A 10,516-nucleotide genomic window follows, 5' to 3' on the forward strand; every position below is an offset into this window, starting at 1 on the left:
GTTCGAATTCACGAGAGGACGAAGTTATTATCCGCTGAAAAATTCCCCTTCGGTTAACACATATGAAAATGATTAATTCCGAGGTAGAGTGAATTGGATATCAAAAGACTTTTGTAGCTTAATGAATATAGTATATAGTATGTGTATGCATGTATGCATATGTCTTTCCTCAAATGATACTCCTCGTCATTGACATTTCAATTCTTATAGTGTTGAGTTCGGTTTAAAACATATTTGAAGAACGATAAGTTTCTCTCGACAAAGTCACACTTTACAGAACTTTAGAACCCGTAACAATTGCTCAGATGCTCTCAAAACATTTTTCATTAATAAGATTTTGTTTTTCAGAAATGAGTTTCATTGACATAATTTGTTCTTTAGAGTAGCAATATTTCTTCCTAAATCTTACATAAGAAGAGGATAACAAATGTGTGAAAATAAAAAAATAAAAAAAAAAGATGACAAGGACTGATACCTGATATCTCTCTTTCAGCTGCAAGACACCTGTTGCTGGCGCTGCGAAAACTGCCAGCAGCATCAGTACCTGAACAGCAGTACACAGCAGTGCAACGACTGTGATAAGTGCAAGACGCCAAATGCCAACCGTAATGGCTGTGTCGAAAAAGAAGAAAAATTCATTGATTATAAGAACAGATGGGCTATAACCTCCATGGCTTTCGCTAGCACCGGTGAGTTTTTTTTTTTTTTTTTTTTTTTTTTTTTTTTTTTTTTGAGCGAAATGAGGCGAAATAAGAAAGATGTTGAGAACCTTCACGAGGAAAATAAAAATGCAAATCACTAACTGTTGCTCTTCAGTCTCTTTTTCATATTCTTGTCTTTTACATCTTTTTTCAACAGCAATGCTCTAGTAACGACAGTTTGTCTGTGAAAACTAACATTTCACGTTGCACAACTCTGTTTTAATCCCAAACCCAGTCGCAGATCTAGAAATCTTTCATGGGGGGTTGGGGGGGAGCCACTTAGGATTTTAATATATACATATATATATATATATATATATATATATATATATATATATATATATATATATATATATATATATATATATATATATATTAAAATCCTAAAAGGACAACTAATAGGAACATTCAAACTAATGAAAGGCATAACAAAAGTAGACAGTAACCTCTTCACATTAAACGAAATCCAGACAAGAAATAATGGATGGAAACTCGAACTGAAGAGATACAACACATCATCGAATTGTGGGAATTTCTTCACATACAACATATGTGACACATTGAATAAGCGGCCACCAGAAGTTGGTGAACAGCAGCAGCGTAGAACAGTTTCAAAAGAAAACTAGACAAATTCATTAGAACACTGTGAATAAATTGTACAACCTGCTCCTAAAGATAAGTGGGCACATGATGTTTCCTCGGATGGACTAAAAAGTTTTTGAGCATCCTAACCCTTGTGTGTACGCATATATATATAAAATATATATATATATATATATATATATATATATATATATATATATATATATATAATATATAAAATATATATATATATAGCATATATATGTATATATGTGTGTGTGTGTGTACACATACGGTACTCATTACATTAATATTCATTTACGTATGCACACACACACATATATATATACAGATATAATTTACATCATTTGCACATATATATTGTAAGTACTGAATTGCAAGGAGTTACAAGGGTTAGGATGCCTCAAAAACTTTTAAGTCCATCCGAGGAAGCATCATGTGCCCACTTATCTTTAGGAGCAGGTTTTACAATTTATTCACAGTGTTCTAATGATTTTGTCTAGCTTTCTTTTGAACTATTCTACACTGCTGCTGTTTACAACTTCTGGTGGCCGCTTATTCAATGTGTCACATATCTTGTATGTGAAGAAATTCCCACAATTCGATGATGTGTTGTATCTCTTCAGTTCTAGTTTCCATCCATTATTTCTTGTCTGGATTTCGTTTAATGTGAAGAGGTTACTGTCTACTTTTGTTGTGCCTTTCAGTAGTTTGAATGTTTCTATTAGTTGTCCTCGCAATCGTCGTGTTTCTAGGTCATATATGTTCAGGCTCTCTAGTTTTGCTTGCACCCCTTCTAGTCCATTTATGTCCTTTCTTAGCGTTGGTGACCAAAACTGTACTGCATATTCAAGATGTGGTGTCTAATTATTGATGAGTAGAGCTGCAGCACCATTTCCTTATTTCTGTGTCTAAACTGCCTCTTTATATATACCACTATTTTCTGTGCCTTCTTTTCAGCTTTTATGCTTTGTTTTGTGGATTTTAAGTGCATGGTAATAATAACTCCTAGGTCCTCTTCTTGCTCTACACTATTTATGTCATTCCCAAGCAGCATGTCGTTGGCATGCTGGTTGTTTTCTTCCTATTTGTAACACTAGACATTTATCCAGGTTAAAAGGCATTTGCCATATTTCTGACTACTCGCCTATTTTCCTAAGATCATTTCCTAAACTTTCCACTGTATCTGGGTCTACTGCCTTTACACCTAGTTTTGTGTCATTTGCAAATTTGGCTATCCTGCTAGTGAAACCTATAATCTGACCATTCTGATTCTTCACCATTTATTATGACTTTTCTATTAGTTAGCCAGTCTTCGATTCAGTCTGCTATTTCTCCTACAATTCCTTAAGCTGTAACTTTTATCATCAGTTTCTTGTGTGGAACTTTGTCAAAGGCCTTTTGGAAATCTAAGTAGAGCATATCTATTGCTCTACTACTGTCGTAAATACCAAGCATGTTATAAAAAAACTCCAAGAGGTTTGATAGGCAGGATCTGTTTAGTCTGAAACCGTGTTGGCTGTTTAACAATAAGGTTTTTCTATCAATGTGTGTGTGTGTGTGAGAGAGAGAGAGAGAGAGAGAGAGAGAGAGAGAGAGAGAGAGAGAGAGAGAGAGAGAGAGATTATAATTCTGAAGATTGTTACTTTGTTTCCAACATCTGTAGCTTACAAAGAACGAGCAGGTGAAGTTTCTTTGGTAAATACAAGCATTAAATGCATGCATAAAAAAATTATATCATTTTTTCAGTGTTTCTATCAATATTTTACTTGTGTGTAGTGGGTACACTGCTTTAAGTCTAACAGATGTCAGCTTTCCTCATCTCGACAGAAAATGAATTTAAATCCTTTGAGTCATTCTCAGGGATCTTCAGCACAGTGCTCGTAGCCGTCATATTCTGGGTACACCTTGATACCCCCGTCATCAAAGCGGCGTCAAGGGAACTCTCGTACATTCTACTGGCGGGGATCATGCTCTCCTTCGTCATGACCTTCGTCATCGTGTCTCCGCCCTCAAAGTTCACCTGCGGTCTCACTAGGTTCTTCCTTGGGTTTAGTTACACTGTCTGCTACGCCGCCATCCTGACCAAGACCAACAGGATCTCGAGGATATTCAACAAGAACCCTACGAAGCCAACGAAGGTGAGGCAGTGATAGAGTGGACAGAGGACAGTTCCCAGTTCAACTGATGCTGAAAATTCTTTCTTATATGCACAGACCATAAATGGCGCTTGCCGAATATGTTCTTTATTTCATCCTTGTACCTGCTTACAGGCTCGCTATACATCGCCGCTGTCTCAGCTTGTGATTGTTACCCTCCTCGTGAGCGTTGAAGTGGTTATCAATATTTCCTGGCTGGTGTACTATACACCGACCACTAAACACCTGTGTGACCAGGCGTCGGATTACCGGATCAGAATCTGCAATGGCCTGGACGACTATTCTTACATCGTTGGACTTATCTATCCTCTTGTCCTCGTCTGCTTCTGCACTGTCTATGCCATTAAGACTCGTAAGGTGAGGAGGGAAACCGTCTCTTGGTAATTTGTTTTTAACGGGGAGTTAGAATTCAGTCATAAAATTCACAGTGACTGTTACATTTTTGTGGCAGCACCATTTACCGTGAGGGAATTGCTCGTTACGTACCAAAGGGTGCACCATTCAGCCAGTTTACATACGTCGCTCAAGTTCTCATTAGTCAATAGCTCAAAACAATCAGCGTGACTCAAAGCTAAGGTTGAACCGAGTCTTCAACAGATTTGACTCATCTAAATTCAGTTTCTTTAATTTTACATTCTACTTACATCTATGAGATGTCAAAAATGGCCACTATATAATACTTTATTTATTTTGACCCTCAGTATCATTGCAGATCTACGTACTCAGCCTTATTTTACGTATTAACTAACATTCTACTTTATATGCCCTTATTCCCTTAGTGTCCAGGGGGATTCAATGAGGCCCGCTATATCGCCTTCACCAATTATACGACGTGCCTGATCTGGCTGGTCTTTGTGCCACTCTACATCTCAACCGGGGCCACAGACGACGTCAGGATTGTCACTTTAGCCATGTCTCTTTCATTAGGGTGAGTGGAGCAAAGTTCAAGACAGGACCTTTACCTGGGGAACTAATTACTATTTTGATCATTGCGTGACACGCACTACTATAATAACCATAGCATAACAACTAAAGTTTTCAATTACAGTAACTGTAATGAGATATCAATTACTTATCATTGTATGTGTGTATTTTGATAACAAGGCGTTAGCAAGTGCAGATTTAAAATAAAATTTTTCGCACTAAAGCAATTTTGTTTCCGACGCAATTCATAGATATCAATTTCTTTCAACCGTTACTATTTGTCAGGTAATTTATTGAAAACGAAAATTGTCTATCTTTCTTTCTACTAGGGGATTTGTGCAGTTAGGATGCCTGTTCTTCCCCAAAATCCACATCGTGTTATTCAAACCTGAGAAGAATACCCGGGATGCAGTCATGAGCATCACCCGCACCTCATCGTACAGAGGTTCTGGAAGGAGACCCGGCCCAGAGGATCAGAACCAGTCTACACCAGCTATTATTTTCCTTAACAGTAAGCATGAACATAATTTTCTTAATGAATCACACTTTCGCTTCTCTCAGAAACTAAAACGTTAAAAATAAAAGGTCTAGAATCTTGGCTAACTAAAATAGTATTTTGCAGTGTCATTAAACAGCTTTTGTGTAAAGTTGTATAACATGACTTAATGGCGGACATAGTGGTAAACTGTCTTCCATTTCATCTCCGACAGACACAAAACAAGGTAGTAAAGAAGACGGAGGCTTAAAGGTGCCACCAGCCCATTTTGACCCTGTTGTCGTAACCAACAAAGATCCATCAGGCAAGGTCAACGAAGGATACCTCTCTGTCATACCTCCAAGAAATCAAGACACGGCTGGCATGTAACGACCGAAATGAGTGCTGAAGACGAACCTCTTTCAGAAATGTCGGGGTATCCTTCATGGTGTAGCTAATAAAAACTGAATTGCCATCTGCAGCTGTCTAACTGCTTTAGAAACCGAGACAATAAGCTGCTGCCTTAAATATCAGTATGAAACTGGTGATATGGCTGTTCACTAACTGAAACCAACGTCATACATCACAAGCTGAGAAAGAACGATTCGTCATCGTCGTAAGATGTAGGTTTCTCGAGACCTTATGATAAAATCAGTTAGAAAATAACAAGTTCAGCATTTAGGCATCGTGTGGCATTTCATTTTTCGCTAACAAAAAATTGTTGGGGTATTCCACATTGTCTTAACTTCGTAAAACTAATATGTTCGAAATTATCCATTTTTGTACATATTTTTTCTACTAACGGTGTGCTCTGAGCGACATATAAATATATAGGCAATATTTAATACCCGGGAAAGATAGAAGAATGATGTGTCTTGAATTACGACGTCTGGTAATGTTTCAATGACAATTCTGCTTTATATTATGGAAAAGGTTAATTGAAAGTTTAATCAATTGAAAAACTTGTAAATATAGCGTATAATAAGCATGTGATATTTTGAAAATCAGCGACCACCTTATTGAAAGGTGATGTATATGGTTTAAAGAGGTTTATACGTATTTAAGTTAGAAATAAAGCAAAATCGAAAAAGAACTAATCTTGTTAGTGCCATAGATATGATTAAAGTCCTTGACATCATTGTTCTGACAATGATGTCCCGTTTATTTGACAGGAATTACCTGTTATGAGATAATTGTGGATATCATCAAGAATCCGTGCGAAGATGTGGAACGATAATGAGATCGACTCAGTTCTTCATTACTTCAGCAAACCTGGGAAAACAAAGCCCGTTTTTTTTTTTTTTTTTTTTTAGAATAATGTTCGTGAAAAAAACTTGATAGACAGAAGTAATCCATATGAAATACGACACGACGCAGTGCCTCTTCAAGTCGTAAGATCTTTTGCGAACTCAGAGCTTAACTGCTCTGGCTCCAGTGCCTGCAGACTCCTCGAATTTTTATGCCAAGGGAAACGAACAGTGATCAGCACTGAAGCATTGCTTCGAAACACGCTAACGCCTTTGTTGAAATAACCTCAATGCAATGTCCCATCCATTAACGTTATTTGGACAGCAATTTTAGATGATTTAGGATCTAACCAAAATAGGAAAACGAGGTTAGGATTCGTGTCTACAATGTAAACTGCAATATGATTGTTATAGTCTTTGTATGTCTTTGTGAGTATCCACCGAACACCGAATTCACCATCTAAGATGCTTTATGAGTAAAAAAGTGAGCTATTCGTGTGTATAGAGTCAGTTATCATTGTAGTTTAGGCTGATCATTTTCGTCGTAATTAGGAAATAACTGGCTCAGACTGAGCTGTTAACCGTTACTTTTGTAGTTGTGTCTTCTTAGTGAGTCGATTAACCTATAAGTTTGGTCAAGGCTGATCAGTGAAATCGCCTTATTAAAGCCTGGAGCAGGTTAGATACGGTGGTTTAAAGCATTTATTTGTAATGTCTAGTAAACATGGAAACATACGCATGTTATATATATAATAATAGTATATATATTATATATATATAGTATATAGATCTAATATATATATGATATATATAATTATATATATATATATATTATTATATAATACATATATCCTATAGTATATATATATATATATATATGTGTGTGTGTTTGTGCATTATATGTTTTGTGTGTACGTGCGTGTGAGTCTACTATGTTGTGTGTGTATAGGAATGAGTGAATAGGGTGTTCATAATGTCCAACATCTCCATATGCATTCATTTAGCGTTAGATATTAAATAATGAAATTCTTACGCAGATGATTTCAGTTTATCTTCTTTTTTAGATGATAAAACAATGATATATACTATATATAATATATATATATATATATATATTATATATATATATATATATATATATATATATAGGATTGCATTATTATTTTTTTGTTCTAAACTAGAAACTTGTTACCTTATTCAAAGCAACGTAGTTTTTTTATCTTTCCGTTGCAGGGTTTAGTGATCAGTGAAAGCATAAATCTGATGAACGTTACTATTTTTGTCGGTGACGCTGCAGCTGGGTAGTAGCCGATCAGAATCCTATTTCGCAATTGATAAGTTATTTTATCGAAACTAAACTGTCATTTGTGTAATACCTAGAGAGAGAAAGAGATCCTGTGTAGTCAAATTCAAAGGTCCAAAACACTCAAGAGTCATTGTCTGACCATCTGACAGCGCCGAGAGGCGCAATTGTTTCACCAGTGCGATGACATCGGAGGATTTGGGGTGTGTTCGTTCAAGTGAAATGACTGCCGTTTTTCTAAAGCTACTCATTAACATGTAATGTCTGTATATCTTGATCTCCATGTGCCAAAGACAGAGAACGGTGAAGTTCTGTTGTAGATGATGAGATGTAGTTGGAGTATTGAAAGAATAAATATATTTATTGTATATTCTCCTTTAGTTTTATTACGTCGTCATTCGCGTTCCTGTTACACTGTCATTTTCACTATTTCACGTCCGTGTGTCTCTGTGATTGTCCTAAAGGTGACTCCCAACCACTCATACCTAATGAAAGATATTAGGTGAAGAATTTAAAAGACCAAGGTGTTTGATTTCTCTGATAGGTAATTTGAGACTACCTCGTCCATGCCTGCAATTCTCGTATGCACCAATATCATCAGAGTAAATGACCCGAATATCCTGGAATGGAATGCATTTCTTGCTCGTATTCAAAATGCTATTCAGATTTTAATCGGTCTCTTTACCACTTTCATTACTTTTGCCCTAATTGATCTATGCAATTTTATGAATGTTTGAAAATAACGCTTCAAGAAATACGCAGGCCACACGCGCCCGCATACACTGCTAGGTAGCATTACAGATTACGTGCAGAAGGATTGTTCAAGGTCAGTTGTGTATTTCCGAATACTCAGAGTATATTTGAAGGACCTTGGCACCACAAAAAACAAAGGCTACGTATGACAGAAAAGCGAGGAAAAGGAACCTTGGTTACACTCGATGCTCCCTCCCGAAGACGGTGCAACATCCTATAATGGTACCACGGCCTAGATTTTCTATCTTGACCGTGAATGGTACTTACATCCTACTCGACGCTTGGATAGAAATACAAAATGTAATCACGACATTGCCGATGAGCAAGGACATTCTCACCAAAACCTGAAACTCATAAGAAAACATTGTACATTGCAAATGTTTTTCGAGATTAGGATATTCACCAGAAACACCTGTTTGATTCATTCTTTGCTTCGCTTCCTAAAACGAGTTAAGATAATTTCCTTCATTGTCTCAATTGACCCAGATGAGTTGCTACTTTTCTTTTTACAACTTATTTACGAAGTTATTATGCCACCAATACAGAAGAGTTACGAAAGAGAATATTGATTTTTAATTCCATAATACATACACTCTAGGTTCGAGATTTCATTCAGTTAAGTGAGATTTAACTTCTATTATTGCTCCTTCATTGGTATGGACGTACACAGTGCTGTAGGTACCTCCTGCTTCCACTCTTTATGTCGGATGTCATTTCTGCACAAAAACTATGAATCGATATATGCGGAAACTACACAATCGAGATACCCTTTGTGGAATATGCAGGATTAGCAATATTATTTTCTGCACTTCTTTTGGCAAATAAGTATCTTTTATTGTAGTATCAAACTGAAGCAAAGTATTACTTTCAATAATACAACATTTCCGCTGCTTTAAAACTTTAGGTTTATAAAGCAAGCGAGCCAAAACCAATTTTTCATTCAGGAACAACAAGAAAAATCCAGTTACTCAATCAGTCTACTGATGCACTCAGTGCCTGAGTGCTCTCTCCTGTTTGTATAAAACTAAAGTTTTTAAAGCAAGGGAAATGTTATAATTATGACTGAATGTAATACTTTGCTTCAATTTTACATTATAATAAAAGATACATATTTCCCTAAAGAAGTGCAGGAAATGATATAGCTAATCCTGCATATTCCACAAAATGTACCTCGGTTGTGTTTCCGAATATATCATTACATAGTTTTTGTGCAGCCATAAAATCAGCTCATTAAATTCTGATCACACATCACGACAAACATTCTTGATATGACTTGGAGGAGGTTAGGTATATATATATATATATATATATATATATATATATATATATATATATATATATATATGTGTTGTGTGTGTGTGTGTGTGTGTGTGTGTGTGTGTGTGTGTGTGTGCATGTTCAATTACCAATCAAATCATGCATTGGAGAACCAATGTAGAGGAGAAGAAGATTATTTGGCAAGAGAACGCAAAAATAGTTGGTAGACCAAACCCTTGAGGAACACCACTAGAAATAGGAAAGGGAACACAACCTCAGTGAGGTTAGAAAATAGAAATGGGTGCCTCATGCAAGACGGTGTCAAATACGACATTTAATATATCAATCACGAGTGATGGCGCAAGTTTTTATTCTTGTGAGGTTGACCAAACATTAATAAGACGGGAAAGGACCCGGTAGATATAAGTATTTACGACGTGACAGTCATGCTGTTGGAATATCGAATTTAGGCCAACACCCAAGCGCTGGGGCCTATGAGGTCATTCAGGGCTGAAACGGAAATTAACTGTAAAAGGTTAGAAAGGTGTAACAGGAGAAATATATGAGTCGTGCTGTAGGAGATTTGTATTTGGTTGCGGGAAAGCAAATGACAGAATTGCCAATTTTTGACAATGTCAGCAGCTTTATTAGAACAAATCTTCATTCATTTCTCTTTCAATTGCGTTATACCATGTGGCATCTTGAGCCTGTTAATACATTTGCCTTATGTTTATCGAGTTCCTAGTCTCTGCTGGTGGTCGGACAGAGTCCTGAAGTCTCAACAAGGGCCGTACAGGAAGGGCCGTACTGGCATTAAACCGGCCACATCTAAATCAATCCTTTTTCTGAATTGTTTAGGGTTAACCCTATTGTTCTTAAAAGATCGAATTACGAAAATCGAGAACTTACAGTAGTTCTGTCCCATTTGTTTTGTTGAAGAGTATATAGTAGTGGATGCTTGAAATGATAAATTGTGATAAGGGATGATGCCGAGTTGAAAGATAAAGGGATTGCTGAGCTTCAAAATTTGCCCTAAAAGCCAGTTCATTAAAAAGTTAAGTATATCTTAGTTTAACCGGACCACTGAGCTGATT

The 10,516-nt window shown here is 36.5% G+C and overlaps 1 protein-coding gene across 1 annotated transcript in view; it reads left to right on the plus strand.

The window, feature by feature from the left end:
- Positions 1 to 6,845, plus strand: part of LOC135200226 (metabotropic glutamate receptor 3-like) — a 37,010-nt gene extending 30,165 nt beyond the window's left edge. Inside the window, 6 exon segments of the mRNA XM_064228664.1 lie at positions 494 to 689; positions 3,168 to 3,445; positions 3,578 to 3,820; positions 4,243 to 4,391; positions 4,717 to 4,898; positions 5,098 to 6,845. Of these exon segments, the coding sequence (XP_064084734.1) occupies positions 494 to 689; positions 3,168 to 3,445; positions 3,578 to 3,820; positions 4,243 to 4,391; positions 4,717 to 4,898; positions 5,098 to 5,252 (1,203 nt within the window). The 3' untranslated portion in view covers positions 5,253 to 6,845.
- The last annotated feature ends 3,671 nt before the right edge of the window (positions 6,846 to 10,516 follow it).

This window comes from Macrobrachium nipponense, chromosome 26 (genome assembly GCF_015104395.2).
Source record: "Macrobrachium nipponense isolate FS-2020 chromosome 26, ASM1510439v2, whole genome shotgun sequence".
In the NCBI taxonomy this organism is placed as follows: domain Eukaryota; kingdom Metazoa; phylum Arthropoda; class Malacostraca; order Decapoda; family Palaemonidae; genus Macrobrachium; species Macrobrachium nipponense.